Source organism: Peromyscus maniculatus, chromosome 23, assembly GCF_049852395.1.
Source record: "Peromyscus maniculatus bairdii isolate BWxNUB_F1_BW_parent chromosome 23, HU_Pman_BW_mat_3.1, whole genome shotgun sequence".
Classification (NCBI taxonomy): Eukaryota; Metazoa; Chordata; class Mammalia; order Rodentia; family Cricetidae; genus Peromyscus; species Peromyscus maniculatus.
In genome coordinates, this window is record NC_134874.1 from 14,377,294 (window position 1) to 14,404,388 (window position 27,095).

The window sequence follows — 27,095 nt, forward strand, 5'->3', positions numbered from 1 at the left end:
GGCTCAACCTGGGAGTTTACATGGGGCCCTGGAATATGCATTCTGCCCTGCTTCCAAGAACTGTGCGTACGGCTGGTCTCAGAATCACGCTGAGTAGTGACACTGTAGGACATGGCCGACTTCAGGGGATCTGCCAGCTGCATTAACTGTGACATAGGCATCTGACTCGCTGTCAGCCTAAGGGAAGGACGACCAACGTAAGCAGAAACATCACAAAAGAACGGCTACAGACGGACGGATGGATGGACGGACCGACAGACGGAAGAACCCCCAAGAGGCCCAGGCTTTGCACCATTTTTGCTGTCTGTTTATTTCAAGTTTACAGAGAAGCTTATCCACCTGTGGGAAAGAAAGCAACCACAAGCTTATCTTTTGCTCTTCGGTTCACGGACTCGTAAGTGATAAATACACAGTATTTAACTCTGTACACCCGATAAAAGGAAAATGCATAGTAGAGAGGATGAGGGGCAATAAGACAGAAGCAGAGGGCATCGGTCACCAAATAGAAAAGTCCAAAGTCCCACGAAACTGGGCCCACGAGGCTGGGGAGGAGGGGAACCGGCAATCTTCCCTAGCACCTTGGGAGCAAATGGAGGTTCTGGTTCTGTACTGGCAATGTGAAGCATGCCCTCGGGAAGACGGACGAGGGCTGCGGGCGTAACCTGGTGTCAACCTGTACAGAGGTTCTCCTAATTCTAGGAAGGTCCAGGGACAGGAGCTCTGTCCCACGGGAAAGGCCAGACCAGTAGTGGGTGGCCTCTGGAGCCCCAAGTGACAATGAGGGGCTCTGTGAGGTGCCTGGGGACCACCGGTAGCCTGTGGGATGTTCGGGGGAGGCAGAAAAGACAGAGGAAAAGAGGGCAGGGCTTGTGCTTCCTTCAAGGCGAGGCCGAGGCTGCCCTTAGTTAATTGTGGATGAGCCAGCAGGAAGGGACTGTGGGCATCCTGTTGGCCCGCACAGAGACGCTGCCGAGCCGGCCGGCCTGAGGATGCTTTTGAAAACTGTTTGTGCTCTAATGCCCCGGTCTTGGTCGGACCTCTCACACTTTCCACGGCAGCCGGGCGGGATGGGAGAGAGGGGGTTGCTCCTTTCCACAGCTTTCTTTGGTGTTTCATGGTTTAAGAAAAAAAAAAAAAAGTCACCCATGTGGACCTCTCAACCCCGCCCCCCGAGGTGCTACCTGATGGTTTGGCAACCCACTTCAGACATCTTGGCTGGAAAGTTCCGTGGTGGGGAGGAAGGGCCTTGCCCGGTAGAGTTGTGTAAACAGAAGAAGAGTTCTGCAGAGTTCCGGCGCAATGCCTGCCCTCCTCAGGCGGGCCAGGGGCCAGGCGGACGGACTGGGGCTGGGCCTCTGGACCTGTTGGCTTCAACCACCACAAGGTGCTTATTGCGAACTAGCCAAAACTCCATCTGTGGCCAGAAGGGCTAGAGCTACTGCGTTATTTCTGCTTCGGTTTAAGAGGGAAGAGTGACCGGAAGTCCTTGGTCACAGAGACAATGCAGGCAGGTGAGGGGACCCACACACACATTGGCGTCTTTGCCCTAATTCTAATTGCTTAGGGGACAGCAGGGAAAGTCTGGTTAAATGCAGTCAGGAGCCTTAAGAAACCCTATGGAAGCCAGGAGCGCCCGGACTCTGCATGCGGCCAGGCCCTGGGGAACAGGCCTCACGCCCGTCTCTGCAGGAAGACCCTACATGGAGGCTCACCAGACAAGAGACTACAGAACGCAGCCTTCTGAGCTCCGTTCCTGACAAGACAGTCATGACCAGGTCATTCCAAAGCCCTGGAAAGCCGAGTCTGGAAGTCTTGAACTTCATGTTTTCCTCTGTGGCCCTGGGTACTCACACCTCTACCCAAGTTCCAATAGTGGCTGGAAGTCAAAAAAAAAGGTCCACATTTGCTCTCTAGGCCCCTATGAAAAACAAAACAAAACAAGAAGGTCTTTTGCCCTGAGGAACGTCCTGGGTTTTGTTGCTTTTCTCTACAATGGCACCCTGATATCACTGTGTGGTTCCCACCAAAGCTTTGCTCCTAAGGATCGCCATTGGCACCTAAGCTGAGTGACGGTATTGCCCACAGGGAAGTGGCCCACGAGGAAGGTGGTGTTTCACTGACGCTATCAACCAGACAGTGTTTAAGAGGAAAGAAACCTTACAGCCTCTAGAATGCACAGGTAAAAGCAGGCAAGCAAAGCTGCTAATATACAGGCCCCGGTGTCGTGGGCGCTCAGTCCCCATCGCGGTGGAAGCTGTGACAGATCCCGGGAGCTCCGCTCTGGGACTTCTGAATTCCTCCCGAGTCCAGGCTAGTGAGAGACTTTGGGAACATCTGTTGAGTCTTAAGCCATGTAATGTACATGAACGTGTGGGCTCCCCCCCTGAGGCGTTTGCCATTTGACAACGAGAAGTAGCTTGGCGGATGGCCTCAGAGACCCACTCTGAGCAGCTCACGTGAAGAAAATGTGTTCGGCGCTCCAGACAAGCCTTTGCCACCAACAGCTGCTGAATGCTTTCGGGAAGTTGCAAAGTGGCCCTCAAGCATTTCAACTGCAAGCCCTTTTAGTCTTCCAGACTATAATTTTACCCATTTTAAAAAAAAAAAACATTTAAAAAGTCCTCATTACAAATAAATACACTGAAGTTCCCTGCAGCTACGGAGGGCTAGCCCTGTCCTTCCACGGTTCTGGAAGGTGCCCCGGCTTCAGTTTATTCGGGTCACACTGAACCTCGTATTCTCCTCTGAAGTGCAGCCCCAGCCAGCGGGAGTTTCTCCACTTGGATCTCGGCACAGCTCAAACCCCACACACATTTACTTGGTTCATCTGGCATGGTTCCGAATTCACAATGAAGGTTTTTTTGTTTTGTTTTGTTTTGGCATAGAAATGTTTTAAAAAGCAATTGTCCCAAAATGCATGTTGGTCTGGGTTTGCAACTCCTCACCCCCGCCGGTCCGGCCAGCCAGCAGCCAAAGTCGACGATGTCATGGAAGTCAAGTCCTTTTTTTTTTCTTTGTCCCCTTAGACAACAAAGGGAAAAAAAAAAAAAAGAAAAGAAAAACCACACACACACACACACACACACACACACACACACACACACCAAAAAAGAAAAAAGAAAAAGGAAAAAAAAAATCCCAAAACAAATAAACAAAAACCCAGATAACCAGAGATGGCAGTCAAGGCTGTACACACGTGCTTGGTTTCCGTAGGACATGCTGCTATGGAAACGCAGGGAGCAGCAGCCCCGTGCAGGGCCAGGGCCACACAGCCAGGCATGCGAGGTCGGGCGGTCCAGGCAGTTACTCCGGCTCCATCGCCTCCTCCTCGGGCTGCAGCGGAGGCATGCGTGGGGGGGAGGCGGGGGCCGGAACTCCCCAACTTTCCACGCAGGGACCACCTTTCACAAGAGCGCTTCCTCCTCCCCCACGGGGGCTGGCTCGGGGCCCCGGATGCTGTCTTCGCTGCCTTGTTTCCTGCTCACCGGACAGAAAACCAGCATTAAGGCTTGGAGAAATCAATGATGGCGGCGCCCTGGCCGGTCTCCCACCTCCGCACGCTCCTGCACGCTCCTGCACGCTCCTGCTCCCGTGGGTCACATCCACTCTTTTAGACGTGCTCCCCATTTCTACTTGCTCACTTAAAATATTTCAAAGCCGACTTTGCCTCCCCTGTAAATGGAGAAGCAAGGTGGACCCCCAAATAGCAAGGAACTATAAAACGGGGACCGGACTACTTATGGAACACCCCAAAGCGGGGTGTGCTCTCTGAGGTCTACTGTGCGCCCATCTTTATGCTCTAGGCTAGAAGTGCCTGTAAGGCGGATGCTGGGACACTTTTCCTTGGTCATTCCACAGTGAGCCCCTGGGGCAGTGGCTGGACCTGTATGAATCGGCCTGGCACGTGGAGCCTTCAGGAAAAGCCGGCAACACCCAGCCCATCCTCACCACCCAGGAGGGAAGGGGAGAGCACTCCCTTCTCAGAAGGGCCCCTCATACCCCACAAAATCTGCCTGAGGTGCCAGCCCCGGATGGAGTTTCAGCAGACGGAAAGGCGAGTTCTAAGGAGAGGACCCAGCCCCACGCTTCTTTCAAGCAGAGTCCCCTTGTAGGAAGGCACTGGCCTCGCTACTCAAGGCTACTGTCCAACCCTCAACAATGATCTCTGGGCTCCACCTAAACAGGGGCCTCTGTCCCCACACCGGGAAGGTAAACTGTTGTGTCCCTCAGGAAGAAACACCTGTGTTTGGGAATGACGTTCTCTGCTCTTTTATTTTTATATTCCAGAGGTGAGGTTCCTGGAAAGGAGGCCTGCCCTCAAAACTGCCGACCGGTGCGGGCTGGGTCTCGCTGCAGACAGGCCTCAGCCCAGGAGCTCCCATGAATAAGCTCTACAAAGTCCCAGCCCTGGCAGGGAGCCCTAGGGTGAGGCTGTGTCCGCGGACTAGGGAATAAAGGCGCATACAGCGCGGAGGCAATCTTACGTCTGTCTGCCGGGTATCTTGCCCTTTTGATCTCACCGAAAACACACAAACAACAGACGAGAAACAAAGAACAGACTCTGCTCAGAGTCGGGAGGCAGCCTTGGTTTTGGTAAGCCTTACCACAGAGAAAAGAGAAGGCCCATAAAAGGCTTCCATTTCTCATGACACAAACGTGAGGCTACAGGTCGTCTGGGAACAAGGTGGCCAACCGTCTAACTGCTAATTTGGACACACCTCCCTGGCTCTCCTCTCAAAAACACCATGCCCAAACAACAGGTCTCTCTTTTTTTTTCTTCCTTTTTTTTTTTTTCCGGAGCTGAGGACCGAACCCAGGGCCTTGCGCTTGCTAGGCAAGCGCTCTACCACTGAGCTAAATCCCTAACCCCCAGGTCTTCTCTTACATCCCACAAGCCCCTGGCTCCGAGGATACAGGTGGCCAACAAACATCCTCGTATAGACCAATTCCCAATGAAGAGAAAATAGTTCCCACTTGCATACAAATGTTCACAGCGGCCTCATTCGTTTGTGACAGCCAAGAGAGAAATTCCTTCCATCAATGGATCCAAATATTACTGTCCATCTAAATACTACTTGGTTATGAACAGGAAGGAAGTCCTAACACATGCTATGCTGTGGATCAGCCTTGAAAATATATGCGGAGAGACAGAAGCCAGACATGAAAGGCCTCGTACCATATTATCCCATTTACAGAAACCCTCCAGAATGGACAAATCTGTAGAAAACTGAACGGACATCAGTGGATGCTGGAAACTGAGAGATCTGACTGGAGACAGCTCAGAAGAGGAGGAGGAGGAGAAGAAAGGTTCCTTCACGGGCTGAAACCGTGCTGGTGGCTGTGTAAGTGACTGACTTTACCGCACACTTTACAACGAGGAACTATGGGGGGTTAATTATCTTACCAGTAAAACTGAGCATTTCATTTGTTGGCAGTGCTGGGGAGGGCGGAACCCACAGCTCTGGGGATGCGAGGCAAGCACTCTACCAAGGAGCTACAGCCTGAGCCTTGGATACAGTTACCGTGTGTGTTTTATGTACACGGTCACACATGTGCGGAAGCCAGAGGTCAACTCGAGGCCTTCTCCTCAGGTACCAGCCACTTTGATTTTTGAAGCCAGGCTGACTGGACAGTGAGGTCTAGGGATCAGCTTGTCTCTGCCTCCCCAGAAAACTCACGCTACCTCCCCTGGCGCTTTACATGTGTCCTGGGAAATGGAACTCGAGCCCTCGCGCTTGTGTGGAAAACTTTAACAACTGAACGATCTATCTGGCCCCAATAAAGCTATTTTTAGGAGGCCGAGTGGTGGTGGTTGCAAGCCTTTAATCCCAGCACTCGGGAGGCAGATCTCTGTGAGTTCGAGGCCAGCCTGGGGTGAGATCCAGGATAGCCACAGTGCTACACAAAGAAACCCTGTCTCGAAAAACAAAACAAAACAAACAAACAAAAGCCATTTTTAACAAGAGAAGGGGCTGACAGGAGATCCCAACAGAGTTCGGCAGCCTCACCAGGGTCAGTGCCCTGATGCAGGCACTCCAGGGGGGCAGGGTTACCAAACAGGTCCACCCAACAAAAGTGTTCATCTGCCCTGGGAGTTGTAAGTAACACTGGCCGACATGGGCAGGCAGGAGGGAGAAAGCCCCAACGCGCTAAGGTCAACAGACAGAATGGGACTCAGGTCTAGGTTTTTTTTTTAAGCCACCAGAGTTGCAGAGGAAGCCCTAGTGAAGAGCCACAGAATGCAGCCGGCCCGATCCGTGCTGTGTGCACACTTACAGCACAGGCCCCCCCCCCCCCGGGGGGGTGGGGCACGAGAGACCTTCAGTGCCACTGCCGTGGTGCATGGTACGCAGCCTTCTGAAGACCCGGGTGAGCCCACAAGGCATTCCGGGTGGAGCGCCATGCACCGCACACAGCCCAGCCCACATGCATGACACGCCATGGAACCAAGCCCCTGGATGCCCCCTCACTGTAGACCCAGAGGCCTCTGGGAGCCAGGCAGAGCAGCTCAGGCCGAAGGCACATCCGCCTGGTGGAAGATGCCCGCCGCGTGCTCTGCAGATGCCCGCCCCCAGGTCCCAGCAGAGGGGAGGCGGAAGGCGCAGGCAGGCAGGCAGGCATTACCTTGGGCTCAGACAAGGGTTCCCACTCCCTGGTTGGTTTTTTGCTGGAATGGCCAGAGGAAGGGAAAAGGGAAGTGAGAAGGGACCTCTGGGGATGCCCCACACACCCCAGAGACAGCAGACCCCCGCATCTGCCACACAGAGCCCGAACCAGGGTGGTCTTTTTGAGGCGGTGAATGGACGCATGTTCACACAGGGAGTCCCAGAGCAAGACACGTGACTCATCCATCACAATGCCCCTGGTTTCTGGGGCCACAGATGGATACAACCCAGAATCCTCCAGCGAAAGAGTAAGTCCTCAGAGGAATGTAGAACTTCAGGGTGGGGGTACTGCCAACAAGATGGATGCTGGCTGAGCTGAGGATGCTACTTGAGCAAGCCAAGGCCTACTGATGTCCCCAGTGTGTCTCTCCTGGGATGGCCCAGGCCTAGTTTCTTGTATACCACCCCGGGGACTGGAAGGAAGGTAGGGGTCACTCACGTGAGCAGGTTTCCAGGTGCTGACAAGGAACGTTCCTCCCGCCGGCTGCCCTCAAATGGGTTCCCGAAAGAACGTTTCCGAATCATGGTCTTTACTAGGATCTGAGGAGGGAGAAGGAAGGGGGCCGTCATGGCTGGGCCACAGAGGGAGCTTCCAGGCACCCACTTTTCCTCTCTGGTCCCCGCCAGCTCCCTGGGCTCATGACTATTACAGGCCCTTCCTACCCAGGAGCCACCAGCCAGAGCCATTCTGAGCCTGGGGGCAGCTAGCTTCAAGCAGCCCACTCCCTGGCTGCCCTAAGGTCCAGCCAGGCTCAGATGTGTGGCTCGTCGTGATCCAGTTCCAGCCTACCCAGTCCCAAGACCCTGTGCTCCTCAGGAGCTCAAGAAATGAGCGATTTATATCATAATTCTTAGGTAAGAGATGATACGTTTTCAAAATTGAAACCAAGTTCACGCAAGATAAACTCACCATTTTAAGAACCCAGAATCTCCGAGGCTACCGAAACCTACGGATGTTCAAGCCTCTTAGAGGAAGGCGTTCGGTATTTGTATATAATGTCTGCATGCTCCCCGGTGTACCTGAAACCACCTCAAGCTAACTTAGAACACAGAACATAATCTAATCTGTTAGGGCATGACAAGTCAGGTTTACACGTTTGGTGCAAGACCAATTTTCTTTTTTCATGTATTTTTGATCAGTGGTCGGTTGAGTTTATAGATGTGGAGACCAACTGTATACGGCGGAGTGGTTTTTAGTATATCCACATCACCTGGGTCCAGTTTCAGGTTTTCATTACCCTAAAGAGAACCCCATACCTGTCAGTAGTCACCCCGCATTGTTCCCCACAGCCCTTAGCAACCACCAATCTCCCTGTCTGTATAGATTTCCCTATTCTGGGCACTTCCTGTAAATAGAACCATAATGTTACAAGTCTTTTGTGTCTGTTTCTAAATTCAGTTTTTAAAACATTGTCACGTGTTTGAATGCTTTACCTGCGTGTATGTATGTTATTGGTCATAGTCAGAAAAAAAAAAAAAAAAAAAGCTAAACAGTCAAATTCAAAGATCTCTTTGTAAAGGAAAAAAGGGGATATGATACAGAAATGATGAAATAAAAGAGTAGATTACTGAATATACTTTAATCCAAAAAATAGCTATTAATCTCAAAACGTTTTATATTGCCTTGCATTTAGTTTATTGATAGAAATTTTTTTTAAAAGATTTATTTATTAGGCCGGGCGTTGGTGGCGCACGCCTTTAATCCCAGCACTCGGGAGGCAGAGCCAGGTGGATCTCTGTGAGTTCGAGGCCAGCCTGGGCTACCAAGTGAGTTCCAGGAAAGGCGCAAAGCTACACAGAGAAACCCTGTCTCGAAAAATCAAAAAAAAAAAAAAAAAAAAAAAAAGATTTATTTATTTATTATGTATACAGAAGAGGGCGCCAGATCTTATTACAGATGGTTGTGAGCCACCATGTGGTTGCTGAGAATTGAACTCAGGACCTCTGGAAGAGCAGTCGGTACTCTTAACCACTGAGCCATCTCTCCAGCCCCTGGTTTATTGATAGAAATTTAAAGTTAATTTTGTTATACTGCATGTATGTTTCTACTCTTGTTTAGGGTATTGTGTTTATGCAGCTCATTTAAAAATATAATGTATAATTAAGAAATACAGATTAATAGTCATCTACAATAGTCAAACTTATAGTCACATTAGGTATGTTTAAAGATCATACACAGATCTATTTAGATAGACAGATGGTCTTCAAACACTTCAAAGACCTACAGAATATGACATTTAATACTTTTTTTTTTTTTTTCGAGACAAAGTTTCTCTGTGTAGCTTTGCGCCTTTCCTGGGACTCACTTGGTAGCCCAGGCTGGCCTCAAACTCACAGAGATCCGCCTGCCTCTGCCTCCCGAGTGCTGGGATTAAAGGCGTGCGCCACCACCGCCTGGCGACATTTAATACTTCTAATAACCTAAGGCTTTTCATGACAATGAGACATGTCTGCTCCTGACAGCACCAATCTAATTCAGAGAAGATGATGGACATCAAAGAAACTCCATATGGGGTTCATTTGTTTATGGCAAAAGCTAGTCATTTGGGCAAAGAAACTGCCCTTGCCTCAATTACTGACAGTATACTGTCCAAACTGGACCAGCAGGACACAAAAAATTGACTGCCAAACTTTGCCAAGACAAGGTAGGGTAGTCCTTCAAAATTCCCGGCTTCTCAGAAATGTCTGTCAGATATACTAGGCCTGTAGGCCAAAGTTGGATGCCCCCAACGTTACAGAAGAACTTTGGACAACTGTCTAGGCAGCTGATATCCCTGTCGTTAGGTAACATTACACTCTTCAGGGGTCATTTATGGAGTTAAAGACTAAATAATTAAACTTATAGTTTTCCTTAGTATCAGAACTAAGGAAATCATAAAAAAGTAAATTAGATATAAAATTTTAGATTCACAAAGATTAGATAGATAGTATTTTCTCTAATTTTGCCAAATACAAATGGACCGGCTTTTGTAACTGTAATTCATACTTGATAACGGTTTTTGTTATATATAATTTTACTATGTTAAAGTTAAAACTTTTTTAGTTAGACAAAAGGGGAAATGTTATGGAATAATCCTTCTGTACACTGAAAATGTGTTACTATCACTGTTAATAAAAAGCTGATTGGCTGATAGCTACGTAGGATTTTCAGGGCAAAGAGAATGCTGGGGAGAAGGGTGGAGTCTCGGGAGCGTGAGCAGAGGCACAGAGAAGCAAGATGAACATGCCATGCTAAAAGAAGGTACCGCCATGTGGCAGAGGGTAGATAAGAAATATGGGTTAATTTAAAATATAAGAGTTAGCTAGCTGGGTGGCAGTGGTTCATGCCCTTAATCCTAGCACTCGGGAGGCAGAGCCAGGCGGATCTCTGTGAGTTTGAGGCCAGCCTTGTCTACAGAGTGAGATCCAGGACAGGTACCAAAACTACACAGAGAAACCCTGTCTCAGGGAAAAAAAAAGAGTTAGCTAGTAACAAGCCTGAGCTATTGGCTGAGCATTTATAATTAATAATAAGTTCCTGAATGGTTATTTGGGAGTGGCTGCTGAGACACAGAGAAACTCTGCCTACATAAGTATGTACACTGTGTACATGCCTGGAGGTGAGAAGAGTGTGCCAGTTCCTATGGAAATGAAGTTATGGATAAATGTAGGCTGCCACGTGGGTGCTGGGGCCCTCTGCAAGAGCAGTAAGCATTCCTAACCACTGAGCCATCTCTCCAGCCCCTAAAGAAGTTTGTTTTTAAAATATATGTATAGATGTTTTGCCTGCAGAAACCAGAAGAGGGCGGTGGATTCCTTGGAACTAGAGTTACAATTGTGAGCTGACATGTGGGTGTGGATGACTGAGCCATCTTTCTAGCCGCTAAAGAGTTTTTATTTGCGGTGTGTGGATATGGGGGTGCACATGTGCAGAGGTAGAGGTCAACCCCTGCTGTTGGGTCTCGCCTCCCACCTCTCGAGCTGTTCGCTGCTGTGTGTGCCAGGCTAGCTGGCAAGGGAGCTACCAGATGATTCTCCCGTCTGCCTCACGTCTCCTCGTAAGGGTGTGCTGAGATTAGTCTGACATTTTACATGGGTTCTGAGGCTCTGAACTCTGGCTGCTGGGCTTATGTGGCATTCCAAGCATGCCTCTAACTCCAGCTCTGAGGGTTCTGATGCCCTCTTCTGGCCTCCACGTGTGCATGAATGTGCATCTACATAGAATCACACCTGCACGCACACACATATACGTAGGATTCTTTCAAAATCTTCAAATGTTAGGGGGAAAAATAAGCACTGACTTAGAAAAAGGTAGAACTACTCAAATGTCCATCGGCTGGGAAATGTAAAAATGGTAGCACATCTGTATAGCTGAGTATTCAGTCACCAAAGGAACGAAGCAACGCTATTGCTTCCACATGGGTGAGCCTGGGAAACGAGACACCAGTGCAAGAAGCCAGACACAAAAGGCCACAGAGTGCAGGAGTCCACTGACACCGAGTGTCCAGCACAGATCAACAGAGGCAGAAGGCAGATCACCTATGTTGGGGGTGGGGGGGTGGGAAGTCGGGGTTTCTTCTGATGTGATGAAAACATCTCAACAGCAGGGAGATGACTGTACAGTATTGAAAATGTCCCAAATGCCAATGAACAGTCCATTTCCTTTGAAATGGTCAAAGGCCAGGAAAGCCACTTGAGAATAAAAGCCACGTCCCCCGGGAGTTTACAGTGACTGACAGCCCCTTTCCTCTGGGCTTCGGTAGGTGTCCTCCTACGCCCTGCACTGGCCTCTCATCCCATGGGAAGGTTGCTCTCTGGGTCCATCTTTCTCAAAAGGTTGGAGCCCTGAGAACCGATACCAGCTCATCTCTGTCATCTCAAGATCGGCATGGCACTCATTATTTGCTGAATGACAAGGTACGCAGAGGGGCCTAGACCTCATACCTCCGACACGGACGCTTCCCAGCACCTGCCCCTCCCCGCTGCTCACGTTCCCAGAATCTCAACCCTGCAGGCTCTTCCTGTGCTCTTGGGGTCGAGATTTAAACCTCTACTTTCCTTATGCTTCAGCAATATGGGCTTTCTGGAAGTTTCCTTTTTGTTTGTTTCAAACAATTTTTTTTAAAAAAAGATTTATAGCCAGGCGGTGGTGGCACATGCCTTTAATCCCAGCACTCGGGAGGCAGAGCCAGGCGGATCTTTGTGAGTTCGAGGCCAGCCTGGGCTACAGAGCAAGATCCAGGAAAGACACAAAGCTACATAGAGAAACCCTGTCTCAAAAAAAAACAAAAAAAAAAAAAAGATTTATTTATTATGTATACAGTGTTCTGCCCGCATGTATGCCAGAAGAGGGCACCAGGTCTCATTACAGATGGTTGTGAGCCCCCATGTGGTTGCTGGGAATTGAACTCAGGTCCTCTGGAAGAGTAGCCAGTGCTCTTAACCACTGAGCCATCTCTCCAGCCCCTGGAAGTTTCTTGTTTGATGTTGCCTGTACTGTTCCTCTTGCTCAGCTGTCTACCCCTTTGCTTTCTCTCAGCAGGTTATATCCTGCCACTCTGTGTTCATCCATTTCTTTTTTTTCCTCTAATTTTTATATTACATGATTGAGTGTTTTGCCTACATGTATATCTGCGCACCACTTGTGTGCCTGGTACCTGCAGAGGCCAAGAGGTTGCAGATCCCCGGGACTGGAGTTACAGACAGCTGTAAGCTCTGACTACTGGGACTCCAATCTGGGTCCCCTGGAAGAAGAGCAGTTGCTCTTAATCACTGAGCCCTCTCTCCAGCCCCTTTATCCACGTCTTAAGGGAAGCCCCCTGGGACCCATCACAGGGTCTAGTGTCCCTCTATCAGGTACTTCCCCTTCAGTCCCGTTATTACACCCGACATGCACTCCTCGGCATGACCACCTGCCTCCCGGGGAAGGCAGAGAACACGTGGGTTGTGCTCATGGCTGAGCACAAATGGTTACAAATGGTTCAGGAAGCATCACTCCAGTGACGTACACCTACCCCAGACCCCCCAGGCCAGATGCTTTCCCTCAAGACAGTGGCACAGAGTCGGACCCAGCTTCCTCTCCCACTAGAGGCACAGAACGAGGTGAGTGGGTGAAGGGTGGACTAGGGGAGGTGAGTGGGTGTGGGTGAGTCTAGAGAGGTCATGCAGAGCCCCAGGTGGGAGAAGAAGAAACATGGAGGAGTGCCCGGCCCGGGAGCCCAAGTTCTGAAGGAGGCACAGCGCGGGATAAGCAAAGTAAAGCAGGCGAGTAAAAAGAGCAAGGGACAATTCCCAGACTCCCCGAAGGGACTCCTCAGGCTGGTGCTAGCTTTGTAGAGCCTGGGGCCTGCTTGTCCGCTGGGGCCGGGGCCGGCCAAACAGAACCTGGGCTTCTGAGAAGGCTATGGATGCTTAGAGCCTGAACCCTGGGCCTCCCTGCGTCTCCCTCCTGGAACCAGACACCCTCCTAGGGGGCTGGCGATGGGGGGGGCTCCTACAGTCTCCCAGCTGAGGCTTGAAGACTGCTCCTTCAATCTGCCTTCTCCCTGAGCCAGGACCCAGAGTCAAGGCCACAAAAAGGAGCTCAGTGTCTCCCCAGCGAACCCCTGTGTCATAGGATCGGGAAGAGCTTTCTGTAGGAGCCCCTGGCACTGAGAACTAACTACCCGAGTGGCGGATGTGAGACAGCCAAGGTAGGCGCTCTGGAGTCCCTTACCAGCTGGGAACCCTGTCTCGGACGCTGAGGTTCCAGGTCCACTGCTGACTCTGGTCTGGTTGCCCCCATCTCCCTGTCTCCTCTCCCCTAACATGCTCTGAAAGCAGGAATTCGAGAAGAGCAAGCCATACGGTGCCCGCAGGGGGCTACCCATCTCTATAGAAACCTGGGAGCCCCAGGGCTACCTGGGCCCAAAGAGGGGCTGTGATTCAGAAGTAACTCCCAACAGGCTGCTGATCCTCAGCTCCCACGTCTGCTCGCTTCCCGGGCATCCGGCGGCGTGTGCCCAGCCCGGCCCTCTCTAGCCCGGCCCCAGGCTCTCTCAGTTCCTGCGCTGGGTCAGTGGGACCTTCCCGCCTTACCACAGTCGCCAGGCTGGGAATGTGTTTGACCGAGTTCTCGACCTCCTCTTCGGTCACCTCCACCAGTGTGCAGTTCTCGTCCTCCGACGGCAACGGCTCCGCCCCGTGCCTCGTGACCCAAGGGTGCAGCTTCAACGAATGACAGCGGCAGGGGTGAGGGACGGACGGGGTGCCGCTGGTTCCCACAAGGCCCTGCCAGCGAGCAGTGCCAGGGAGGGGGCATGCGGGAAGGAGAGGCCCGGGCCTGGGTCAGGCATGCGGGAGAGCTGGTGATCCAGGCGGGGGAGGGTGGGTGAGGTGAGAGGAAATGAGGAAAAGCAGAGGCAGAGAATGGGGGGGGGGCGTGCTGCAGAGCTGTGCTATGTGCAGAGGCAGATCTCCATCTGGTCCCTGGTCATGGCAGCAACGACCAGAGTCTGGCATCAGCCTTGCCCGGCTGCCCCAGGAACACCCGCTGGTCGCCAGCAACTCTCCCTGACAACTCTCTCTGAACAAGCACGTTCTCCCATCCCACGGGACAGGAAACAAGGAGTTACGGGGCGGCCCAGATGGAAGGGCACACTCCGAAGAGCACTGCCCTCCCCCTCTGGGGTCCAAGTCCTTCTCTGCGACTTTTGGACCCTCTTAAAGACACCCTTCCAGGTGAAGTGAGCCAGGCACCTCAGAAGCCCTGGAGCATATCTCGAGATGTCTTTCTTTCTTTTTCAAGACACGGTCTCATATCTCTCGGGCTGGCCTCTAACTCACTGTGTCACCAAGGATGACCTTAAACCTGATCCTGCCTCCGCACCCCCCACATGCTGTGACTGAACCCCGGGGCTTCATGCACGCCAGTCAATGATTCTACCAACTGAATGACATCCCCAGCCCATCTTGGGATTGACAGGAGAGTGTGGAGTGATGGACAAGGCTTCTTTTGCTGGAAGCACTTTCTACTACAGAGCAGAATTCAGCAGATGGAGGTTGAACTGCCCACTAACTTCCTCCTGCCCTCTCTGCAGGTCCTCATAGGGACCCGCCTACATCTTTGACAGGGCCAGAGGGGGCTAGAGAGATGGCCCAGCGGTTAAGAGCACTGGCTGCTCTTCCAGAGGACCCGGGTTCAATTCCCAGCACCCACATGGCGGCTCACAACTGTCTGTAATTCCAGTTCCAGGGGATCTGACACCTTTACCCCAATGCACATAAAATAAAGTTTAAAAAAAATATTAAAGAAAGGACTTGAGGTTCAGCCACCAGAACATGGAGCACACAGAGGCCCCGGACCACGCTTTCAGGGTGGACGCCATCAGTCCAAGCTACTGGGAGGAAGCACAGGCAGCCCAGGTGATCGGTCACGGATCCCACAGTGGAAGCAGCCATTAGTCCCTGCTCCCAGCAGCCCTCAGCAGCCCAGAGGCTCCAGGACATGGAAAGGCAGCCATGCCAGGAGGGTGTGGTGCTGTGGACAGGGCGGAGCCAAACGTTTCCAAGCACAGGCCACAGGCCTCAAGTACTAGCCTTCTTAACAGCAGCAGTCAAGTACCTTGATTTCAGGCACCACAATCCTGGACTCTGGGTTCTTGTCCAGCATTCGGGTGATCAGATCTTTCAAGTCTTCAGCTATATCAGGCCTGGGGGGGTGGGGGGGTGGAGACACATCATGGGTAGGTCACAGAAAACTCAGGGACCGGACCGCTGAGGATTCAGAAGGATTCAGAAGATGGTGGACAGACAGGCTCTACTCACTGGTCTGGAAACTCCAGGGCCTGGCTCTTGATCTTACTGTGCAAACACATGATCCGCTCATCCATGAAAGGGCACTGTGGAGAGGCCAGGGAGTATGGTGGTCAGTGGCCGCCACCTGCATCCTCCTCAGGGACCACGGCAGAGAAACGAAGAGCAGTGGCCCAAATAGAGAAGGAGCAGGAACCAACTGCCCTTCACCCCATCCCCCAATCCGTGAAGTAACAGGAATGTCGAGCTGGTCTCCAGCCCTTACCAACTGCACCACTGGCCTGCTCTGTTGCTGAGCTGCGGTTTCCTACCCAGAGAGCAGTAAAGGAAGCTGCATGTGTACATGTGTGCATGCATACATGTGTGCGTGCGTGCCTTTGTGTGTGCGTACGTACATGTGTGCATGCATATGTGTGTGCATGCGTACATGTGTGCGTGCATACATGTGTGCGTGTGTACATGTGTGCGTGCGTGCCTTTGTGCGTGCGTGTGTACGTGCGTGCATGTGTGTGTGCATACGTACATGTGTGCGTGCATACATGTGTGCATGAGTACGTGTGTGCATGAGTACGTGTGTGCATGCGTATGTGTGTGTGCGTACGTGCATGTGTGCGTGCATGTGTACGTGTGTGTGCATGAGTACGTGTGTGCATGCATACGTGTGTGCGTGTGTACATGTATGCACGCACACGTGTGTGCATGCGTACATGTGTGCATGCATACCTGTGTGCGTGCGTACGTGTGTGTGCGTGCCTTTGTGTGTGCGTGCGTACATGTGTGCGTGCATATGTGTGTGCATGCGTACATGTGTGCGTGTGTACATGTGTGCATACGTGCGAGTGATTATCAGAGTTTAGCCTGGCACAGGTCCCACAAGAGACTCTCTGTGACTAGACATCCAATCCATGGTACCCTACCTGGGAATGACCTCCCTCCCCATCATCAACTGCATGGCTTGTTCTCTCCAGTCACGTCTGACCAAAACTACCTGAGTGGCCCCCCTGGGCTTCCCTGCAGCAGACCTACCTCCTCCAAGCACACAATCCCCCAGCTGGGCACTTAATCCTGACTTTACAGTCATTGATTGGTAACTCCTTTCTACTGGAGCCTCAACACCAGCTCTGGGCTTCCTGGTTGGCGTTCCTAGAATGTCTTTGGCACAGTAAAGATCCGCTGAACTAAGGAAAACTGAAATTGGTTCTGTCTATCTTCTCAGGGATTGTAAAACGTTAAGTATTGAACTGGGGGTGCAGTCCAGTGGTACAAATGGTGTTTGGAATGTACAAGGCCCTGGGTTTGACTGCTAGCTGAAGGGGTCGGGGCATGATGATAAACAGATATATGGATACTATAATGGTAGATTCCAGGTGGCAGTGTTCTGAGTTTTTGCCATAGAATTCTCTCAACTTTATACTGAACTGAAAATTGTTCTAAAGATATATTTTTTATTATATTTTATATATATGTATCTGCATGTAAGTATGTCACTTGCATGCAGTGCCCTTGGAGACCAGTAGAGGGAGTAAGATTCCCTGGAACTGGAGTTTGATCCTGTGAGAATCTTGTTTCAAAACCAGACACAGACAGAGGCAGGTGGATCTCTGTGAGTTTGAGGCCAGCCTGGTCTACAGAGTGAGTTCCAGGACAGCCAGAGCTACACAGAGAAACCCTGTCTAGGAAACACACACACACACACACACACACACACACACACACACACACACACACACGACACAAGAAAAAAGAGCTGCCTCTGAACATGAATAATGTTGAGATGGTAGAAAAAAGAACCACAACAAGCAAAGAAAACACCACTCCCTAATCAATAATGCCCTACGAACTATGATTCCCATTCCCATTCTATCCCCAGCAATAGTGGCCAGGAACACTCTGATGGAAAGAACATCACACCAGTACTAAGCAAGGCTGCTAAGAATGCAGTGATTGATTAGTGCTGTCTGCCTCAGGCTCAGGAATGGAGAGAGGTAGAGCGCTTGTTGTCTGTGCCCTAAACTCAACAACTCTCTAGAGTCTCCATAGTCTCTGTTGATCTTTCTGTTTCATTCAAACATTTTTATATCGATGAGAACATCATCACAGATATGGATATTACAAAGGACTGTTTTTAGCTGTTCATTCAGCTGTGGAGATACAATTTGTAAATAAAACTATCTCCTTGCAAGGGGACCAGCCACCCACAGCAGTCATAAGATAGGGCATGCCACCCTCTTACCTGGCCAAAGACAAAGCAGTACAATGTCACACCCATGGCCCAAACATCCAAGGCCTGCAAGAAAAAGAGAGATCAGTGTGATACACAACATGATTTTGCAGGTCCGATAACTAAGTCTCCAACCTCCTTGGGGACCACCTTTTCTTCTTCTTCTTCTTCTTCTTCTTCTTCTTCTTCTTCTTCTTCTTCTTCTCCTCCTCCTCCTCCTTCTCCTCCTCCTCCTCCTCCTCCTCCTTCTTAATTTTTATTTACTATGTATACAGTGCTCTGTCTGTACATCTACCTGCAGGCCAGTAGAGGGCGCCAGATCTCGCTACGGATGGTTGTGAGCCACCATGTGGTTGCTGGGGATTGAACTCAGGACCTCTGGAAGAACAGCCAGTGCTCTTAACCACTGAGCCATCTCTCTAGCCCTCTTTTTTGGTTCGTTTATTAGATTTTCAAGACAGGGTGTTTCTGTATAACCGCTCTAGCTGTCCTGGAACTTGCTTTGTAGACCAGGGTGGCCTCGAATGCAGAGATCTACCTGCCTCTGCCTCTAGAGTGCTGGGATTAAAGGCTAGATCATCTTTTCTTAATCCACACTCTTGGCGTGAAGCACGGCCTGTCTCCTAGCCTCCTCGGTTGGGACATGACACACTGGCACAGCCAATGAAATCATAACTTCCCCCAGGCACAGTGGTTGGTTAGTTTCTTTGCAGTCACTATTCAGAGCGGGAAGTCTAGCTACTGAAGCTGATTACCGGATGGAAAGCAGCCTGGAGGTACTGGTGCCTGACCTACCTGCAGGGAAACCAGGTCAGGAGAACAGAGACAGAGATGGGGAGATACCGACCCTTGTTTGAGTTCCTGCATCTGCCTGATGAGCTTCACCAGCCATGTGACACCCAGTGGGCATGCTCTCTGTACCTCTCATGCAGGTACAGTAGGTTTTCCTACTCAGAACCGAAAGACCCTGATACGGAGGCAGAACTCAGCAGATCCAAACTCACCTTTCCCGAGAAGATCTTGCGGGTCTCGGAGAGCGACTCGGGTGCCATGAAGGCAGGCGTGCCCACGGTGTTGGAGAGCAGGGCGTCGCTGCCTTTGAACTCATTGCTCACGCCGAAGTCCGCTATCTTGATGTGCCCGTCCTCCCCCACCAGGAGGTTGGAAGGTTTGATGTCCCGGTGGATGATTTTCTGGTAGTGTACTAGATGGAGGGGGACACCAATGGAAGAGACGGGGCAGGAAAAGCCCATGAGAATCTCTGCTTGGCCACTCAGCCCAGCGTGCCCGATGCCTCACCTCCTCAGCCCCAGATACCGCCCCCCCCCCCAAACACACTGGGAAATAAGGGGAAAGTGTGTTTAAGGACATCTACACCAGTCTCAAAACACCAACCGTCTACAGCAATTTTTTTGTTTGTTTGTTTGTTTTTGTTTTTTGAGACAGGGTTTCTCTGTGTAGCTTTGCACCTTTCCTGGAGCTCACTTGGTAGCCCAGGCTGGCCTCGAACTCACAGAGATCTGCCTGGCTCTGCCTCCTGAGTGCTGGGATTAAAGGCGTGCGCCACCACTGCCCGGCCAACAGCAATTTTTAACCACCTGTCTGTCACAGCCTATTTCTGTTGAATCTGGTTTCCAGCCAGGCACACTGAGACTTGTGACCGTCAAACACAGTTTCATTTACCAATGGTCATCATGGTCAGCAAGTCAACCAAGCCAGAGCAGGCTCATCTGGAGTTTGAGCCACAAAGCAGAAGGAGGGACTTGGCTTCTCAGGGGATATAAGAAGCAAACAATCCTATGGTCTGGAAGTCCCAAGTGCCGATTCTGGGGTAATGATGAACTTGGTGGTGTAAAAAGACTAATAGAGGCCGGGTGGTGGTGGTGGTGGTGGTGGCGCACGCCTTTAATCCCAGCACTCAGGAGGCAGAGCCAAGCGGAACTCTGTGAGTTCGAGGCCCGCCTGGTCACTGAGCGAGATCCAGGACAGGTACCAAAACTACACAGAGAAACCCTGTCTCGAAAAACCAAAAGGAAAAGAAAAAAAAAAGAAGACTAATAGTTCAGGGCTTCACTCTGTGTTAAATGTGTTTCTCATTTCTCCCAATTAACTGTCACAACCATCACCCGAGATAGGTAGCGGGTAAAAGCCACAGTGGCCAACAGGCGCCCATCAGAGCCACTGACGGCTACAGGCTGATCCCTGGGGAGACACTTTATGTCACAGATGAGGAAGCCAGGGTGCCAGGAGGAAGGAGGATCCCCACCCCGGGCTGTTAATGCCAATAGAGCCCTCGCTGGATTTTTAAAGCTCACTATTGGTCTGGGGAGATAGCTCCGTCAGTCAAGTGCGCTCCCAGGCACCAGGATGTGAGTTTGGTCCCCGGCACCAATTGGGGAAAAAAAGGAAGCTGGGCATGGTGGTATGCATTTATAATCCCAGAGACGGAGAAGCAGAAATGAGTGAATCCCTAGGCCTAACTGGCCAGCCAGCTTGGCCTCTTGGTGAGGTCCAGACCAAAGAAAGACTGTCTCAAAAAAAAAAAAAAGGATACTATTTTTTGTCTGTCTCTGTAGTCTATTACAATGTATTAATAAAAAGGGCTGTCCTCATCATAAAAACAAATAAAAAATGTTAGAATGCTGGGCAGTGGTGGCGCACGCCTTTGATCCCAGCACTTGGGAGGCAGAGGCAGGCGGATCTCTGTGAGTTCGAGGCCAGCCTGGTCTCCAAAGTGAGTTCCAGGAAAGGCGCAAAGCTACACAGAGAAACCCTGTCTCGATAAAACCAAAAAAAAAAAAAGTTGAAACAAGGTAGAGCGCTCCCGAGGGAAGACACTGAGGTCCTGTGGCCTCCACACGCATGAGCACACGTGTGCCCGCATCTACAAAACCTCACTATGTCACTGTTCTTCATTTTTCTCTGCAGCAGGGAGAAGGGCTTCCATTGCCAAAGCACAGCCCATCAATTCCCTGGACCATGCGGGAGAGACCTCTGCAGTTCACACACTCCCGCGTTCCCAGGCACCTCCTCCGCTCTAGCGGGAAATGCAATACTTTCCATTTACCGCCCACTAACTGGGACGCTAACTACCCCAGAGGCGAGCAGCTCCCCCACAGGCCTGGCTTACAGTACTCAATGCCTTTGATCAGATCCTGGAAGTAGAATCTGGCTTGGTCTTCAGAGAGTGGCTTGAGCGTGGGCACCTCCATCACAGGCCTGAAAGGTTGACACGCGGGTAAACAACGTAAACCAGATCCAGCTAGCCCTGGCTCCCCCGCTCCCCCAGAGCCCAGCTCCCCTCACTCAGCTTGAAGGTGAAGCCTGGCATTGTGCCTGGGAGATAAACACTCACCCTTGGTTGACCAATTCGAACACTGTGGGGAAGAGAAGGAGGTAAAACTGTCATATCGAGCGAGACACTGAAAATCCGCCTCCCTCCTCCGCATCCATGCCCCACTCCCTCCTCCACATCCATGCCCCACTCCAGCCACATTCCAAGCACAGAAACAGATCCTGGGAGGGGCTGAGGAGACAGACACAATCTACCTAGGTGCTGCCGAGGAGGCAAAGGACCTCCTGAGAGCCACAGGACCCTACACCTGGACTTTATTTCTAGAACTCAAAACAGCCAAGGGAAGCTGTACCTGGTGGTACAGGCTTGTAATCTCCACTGTTACAGGAGGCTCACAAAGTCAAGGCCAGCCTGGGCTACGGAGCAAGTTCAAGACTAGCCTAGCCAACTCTGTGAGCTCCTGCCTCAAAAAGTAAAAGGGGGGCTGGGGACATAGCTCAATGATACAGTACTTGCCTAGCATACACGAGGCCCTGGGTTTGAGCCCCAGGAATGAATGACCACATATGCATACACTCATGTGTGTGCACGCATGCGCGCGCGAATAAAGCCAGGGGGAAGGAAAGAAGGCTGGATCCTGGGCTCTCCTCTCCTCTGCCACTCATACCCGGAGAGGACTGATGCTAAGCTATGTCCTTATGATGAGTTAGCTCTCAACTTGACATGGCCTAGAATCTTCTGGAGAGAACCTCAGTGAGGAGCTGCCTATAGCCAGTTGGTCTGTGGGCATTTCTGGGGCCCACTGTCTTGGCTGCTTTAATTGATACGGGAAGACCCGACCTAAATGTGGCCAGCACTTTTGGTACCAGGACACAGAGGAAGGAGAGCTACGCGCTTCTGCTGGCCTGGCTTACAGTCTCGATGGTGAGTTCATCCTACCTGTCGCTGCCACTGCTGATTCCTCTGCTGGTATCAGAACCAACTTTTTCAGGCTTCCAACACAGACGGAAGACCAGCTGACCTACGGGAATCCCCCAGGCCATGGGTGTCAGACTGGTACTGCTGAGGAACCCAGCCTCACAGACTGAGCAACTATACGGTCCTCTCCAGTGTGAAAGCCATTGACCATATAGATAAATCTACCACTGATATGTATGTATGTATGTATGTATGTATGTATATGTGCGTATGTGTACACACACACACACACACACACAGTCTATGGATTCCATTCTTCTAGAGACCCCTGACTAATATAGCCCTCTAGTCACACCAGGACCCAAGCAGATCTGCTCTTACTGTGGTTACAAGTACTGGCTTTTCTTGCCTTGGTTATTTATATCTTAGCTTGCAACTTAAAATTTTCTCTACCTTGCTTCTCCCCACCCAAGCACCATAAATCGCCAGCCATGGAGGCGGCTAACCTATTCAAATGGGTCTATATTTCAGTCACTGACAGTTCAGCCACTCTTGGGGTTGAGTGGTAGTGGAAATTTCTGTTAGTTTTTTGTGAACTGAACTTTGGCCTCGTACATACCACCCAAGTGCTCTGAGCTTCAGCTAATTATTATTATTCTTATTTTGGTTTTTTTGAGACAGGGTTTCTCTGTGTCGTTTTGATACCTGTCCTGGATCATCTCACTCTGTAGCCCAGGCTGGCCTCGAACTCACAGAGATCTGCCTGCCTCTGCCTCCCGAGTGCTGGGATTAAAGGCGTGTGCCACCACTGCTGCCCGGCCCTGCCTGAGATGATGTGCACTGTGTATGTGTATGTGTAGGAGCCTGTGGAGGGCAGAAGGCATCAGATCACGGGAAACTGGAGTTTCCAGGCACTTGTGCGCCACCGGATGTGAGTACTGAGGACCCAACTGGGGTCCTGGGGCTGAGCCATGTCTCTAGCACCTGTTTTTCTTTTCATTTCTAGAATACAGACGTCTCTACCCTTGGAGCAGCTGGCCTGCTGTTGAAGACTCTTGCTGACCCTCCCGGTCCTCTCTGTCCTTAGCACACGGCTGTGGCAGCGAAGTGTACGGATTCGCCATCCTGTTCCACCAGCCCAGAGCTTCAGCTTCTCTCTCCAGGAGAGGTCTATTACTTTTATTTTCTTTTTGTGCGGCGCTGATACGCCAACCCCTTTGCAGTACACTTAGGGGGCTACTCTGAGAATGTTTCGAGATGTTTCCTGAGAAACCTAGAAGGGGCATGGATACGGTAGGGTTTGTTAAGTGAACAACCTGCTCGGGCACAGCCTTTTGGAATTCAGAGTGAGAAAATTGCTCTAGGAGTACCATTCTGGGCCAAAATAACTTTTTTTGTTTGTTTGTTTGTTTTTGTTTTTGTTTTTCGAGACAGGGTTTCTCTGTGTAGCTTTGCGCCTTTCCTGGAACTCACTCTGTAGCCCAGGCTGGCCTCGAACTCACATAGATCCGCCTGCCTCTGCCTCCTGAGTGCTGGGCCAAACAACTTTTCAAATTTTCTGATTTCTGCTGTACTTCATTAGATTTCACTTGCTTGCTTACCATGTCTTTGGTCTGGCTCTATCTACAAACCATGCAAATTAGCATTTATTTAATGTTTTCTTTTTTAAGTATTTTCATATTTCCAAACCCAACACCCCACCCGTCCACACACACCCACACCCACACCCACACACACCCCGGGGGTGGGGGTTGTTGGGAACTGAATCCTGAATATCCAGACCTTGCACATCCGAGGCAAACACACTACCTCTGAACTAGCCTCATGTTTTCCTTCAAATTGACTCAAGTGTCTAATTCTTTCCCCCGTCCCTTCCTTTTTGAGACAGGGTCTCACAACACAGCCTCTGGCTGACCTGACACTTGCTCTGTAGACCAGGCTGGCCCAGAAATCACCGAGATAGGTCCTCCCGCCTCTGCCTCCTGCGTGCTAGGACTAAAGACATGTGCCATCGTTCCTGATGTCCTCACCACTTATGAATGAGGTCTCTGAAGACACACCTGAGCTTCTGTCTGTGGGCAGTACCCAGATCTCTGAGTGTCCCCCCAGGCTCCAGACGCCCCTCCACGGCTTCCCGAACTCACCATTCTTACCCCTGAGTCCTCTCCACTACTTATCTAGTGCCCCCCCACCTTGAGTTCTTAAAGCCTTGGGGCCTTTCCACCTGCTCTTCCCTCTGCCTCAAGGCCTTACCCCAGATGTACCACGGCCAAACCCCTGACATTCACGTATTAAATGGTCATCTCCTGTATGAAGTGGTCTGTCCACTTTCCCTGACATCACCTTAATTAATCACCCTTAAAATATCTAAAGTTCTCATGTATTCATCAACACTGTCTTTCCTGTCTGGGATATCAGCCGTACAGGTCTCTTTCTTAGCACGCTATCTATCCTCAGGGCCTGCAACAGTTCTGAACACATAACAGGTGCTCGAGAAAGGGCTGTAAATGAAGACACAGGAGATCCAGATGTTCAAAGTCCCAGCAAGAGCTCCCTCCCAGGCCCTGCTTTGAGCCAGGTAGGCGGGCTCCTGTGGGGACCAGCTGGACCAGGAACGAGGCACCTGTCCTTGGTGGTTCCAGGGCTGCAGCTATGTGGATGGGACACCCGGGCATCGGCAAATGCAGCTACCTCAAGTGTGGATAGAGGAAAGCAGTCTTACCCATGTACAGATGGTCCTCGTTGGGGTCATCCAGGACCTGATGGCACAGCCAGCGAGTGATGGGAACAAGGAGAGAAAGAACATAGACATGAGCAAGAGGAAGTGGAATGTGTGATGGTGTGTGCCCACAGGGGGCACACACTTCCCATCCTTCTTCCTCGTCAGCGAGGAAGACAGAAATCCCCAGAAGTGTCATAGCCAAGTCCACCTAGCCTCATGGTCTGGAACACCCTGAAGAGAAGAACAGCGGGAAGGAGGAAGTCCTCCCCAAAATGTCCCACACCTGGATGCCAATCCAGCCCATCTCCAAGGAACAGGTCCTGGTTTCGGGGTAAAAGTTCAACCCTGCCAGGAGATGGTGACACACGCCTTTAATCCCAGCACTCGGGAGGCAGAGGCAGGCAGATCTCTGTGAGTTCGAGGCCAGCCTGGTCTACAGAGTGAGATCCAGGACAGGCACCAAAACAACACAGAGAAACTCCGTCTCAAAAAAAACAAAAACAAAAAAAAGCTCAACCCTACTTGAACTCAAGCAGCCCCTCCATGAAGTGGACCCATACCTCCCCACCTTAGCAGGACATGTCTCCATGCCTGCTCCTGCCTCTGTCCGATGGGCAGGTCCCAAGATGTCCACCTTGACTGTCTTGGTGATGTCTCATACATGCTGGGCACATAGTAGGTACTGAAGAAACACCTGATATATAAACCAACAGAATGGCTGCTTGGTCTTGCTAAGTTGGGTGGAAAGATCGGATGCACGAGGTACCGGGGAGAAAAATCCATCCTACTAGGACTCGGGGCTACCTGCAGACCATGCACTCCGGGACTTCCACTAAGATGGCCAGCTCCAGCATCGGAGAATCGAGATCAGAAATGGCATCAGGAAAGAGGGTAACACCCTCTCTCTTTTGAGGAGAGGCCTGGGCAGGACCCCTGGCTAGACTAGGCCTCCAATCTCTTCCACACGACTTCACCTTCCCCAGCCACCCAAGATGCACCAGACTGCAGGTAGAGCTGAGCAATCCATCTCAAGGGAAAGTTAGACCCTGGGTCCACCTAGAGTGCTGGAGCCATGGGCCCTGGGCAAGGATTGGCAACAGCATCCGCCATCTCCCAAAGGCAGGGATACGTTCCCCAAATATTGAGGCTCTGGGCCCTGACACACGCTGTTCCTTCCCCTGCAACGTCCTTCTCTGTTGTCTCTGCTGGCCAGGAAATGGCTGCGGCCACTTCCAAGGTCACTTGCTCCACCACGTCTTCCAAGCCCCATTCAGAGAGCCAAGACCATCCTTTCCCGGGTCAGTGACAAGCTGGGCCGGAGGTGCTCCAGACTGGATCTGCCCCTCCTGGAGATCCCCAAATCACCTCCGGGGAGGCTACTAAATGGAAACTATTTGTACTTTAAGACTACAGGGGCTGGAGAGATGGCTCAGTAGTTAGGAGCACTGGCTGCTCTTCCAAAGGTCCTGAGTTCAATTCCCAGCACCCACACCATCTATAATGAGATCTGGTGCCTTCTTCTGGAATGTAGGTATACATAGACACAGAACACTGTATACATAATACTAAAATTAAAAAAAAAAGACTAAGACAACATGGGCTTTTCCCACTCTCTTTCTCTACTTGCGTCCAGTGTCCAGAAGGCACAAAATAGTATCACAGAGGGCTGAGGGCCAAAGCAGACCTAGAATCGAGATGCCTTTTAGTAAGCCAAACGGTTAAGAAAAAGAGAGAGAGAGAGAGAGAGAGAAAAGAAAAATAATAATAACAACCAGCAGCAGTAAAGTGTAAAAATAATTCTTCTTCATGTTTTGTTTTGTTTGTTTCCGAGAACAGACCACCCAGTCGGTAAAGTGCCTGCTTTACAAACACAAGGACGTCACTCCAGTCCCCGGAGCCCTGTAGGAAAGCTGGTGAGGGCTAGAGGGATGACACAGGGGTTAAGGGCACACAAGGTTCTTGCAGAAGATGGAGCTCCAGTCCCAGCACCCCCATCATACAGCTCACAACCACCTCGAATTCCAGTTCCAGGGGCTCTGACACCTCTGGCACCAGCAAGCATGTGCACATACCCTACCACATACACATAATCAAAAACAAAGTAATAAAAGCTGGGCGGTGGTGGCGCATGCCTTTAATCCCAGTACTCGGAGGCAGAGGCAGGTGGATCTCTGTGAGTTCTAGGCCAGCCTGAGCTACAGAGTGAGTTCCAGGAAAGGCTCAAAGCTACACAGAGAAACCCTGTCTCAAAAAAACCAAAAATAAATAAATAAAATAAAATAATAAGTCTTTTTTAAAAAGTGAAGCACAGTGGCTTATATTTCCAGTGCTGAGGACAGAGACAGGTGGATGCCTGGGGCTTGCTGGCCAGACAGACAGCCTAGCCTCGTTGGCAAACTCTAGGCTAGTGAGAGACCCTGCCTTAAATAAACAATGTGGAGAGCACTTCCTGAGAATAGACATCCAAGACTGACTTCTGATCTCCACATGCATGCACACACG

General features: G+C 50.9%; 1 protein-coding gene across 9 annotated transcripts in view; it reads right to left on the reverse strand.

Moving 5' to 3' along the window:
• Positions 1-285: 285 nt before the first annotated feature.
• The window catches only part of Camkk2 (calcium/calmodulin dependent protein kinase kinase 2), a 55,321-nt gene continuing 28,511 nt past the window's right edge, over positions 286-27,095 (reverse strand). For 3 of the 9 annotated variants that reach the window (XM_076560005.1, XM_076560000.1, XM_006970737.4), the window contains exons 7-17: positions 24,594-24,630; positions 21,014-21,035; positions 20,789-20,877; positions 18,663-18,862; positions 17,671-17,724; positions 15,450-15,523; positions 15,247-15,334; positions 13,722-13,850; positions 7,105-7,205; positions 6,625-6,667; positions 286-3,477 (exon numbers count right to left, since the gene is read on the reverse strand). In XM_076560005.1, coding sequence (XP_076416120.1) covers positions 3,304-3,477; positions 6,625-6,667; positions 7,105-7,205; positions 13,722-13,850; positions 15,247-15,334; positions 15,450-15,523; positions 17,671-17,724; positions 18,663-18,862; positions 20,789-20,877; positions 21,014-21,035; positions 24,594-24,630 — 1,011 coding nt within the window. In that variant the 3' untranslated portion in view covers positions 286-3,303. Of the gene's footprint in view, positions 3,478-5,805; positions 5,914-6,624; positions 6,668-7,104; positions 7,206-13,721; positions 13,851-15,246; positions 15,335-15,449; positions 15,524-17,670; positions 17,725-18,662; positions 18,863-20,788; positions 20,878-21,013; positions 21,036-24,593; positions 24,631-27,095 lie in introns of those variants that run through there. The other 6 variants (XR_013047491.1, XR_013047492.1, XM_076560003.1 and 3 more) reach the window with 6 other exon arrangements.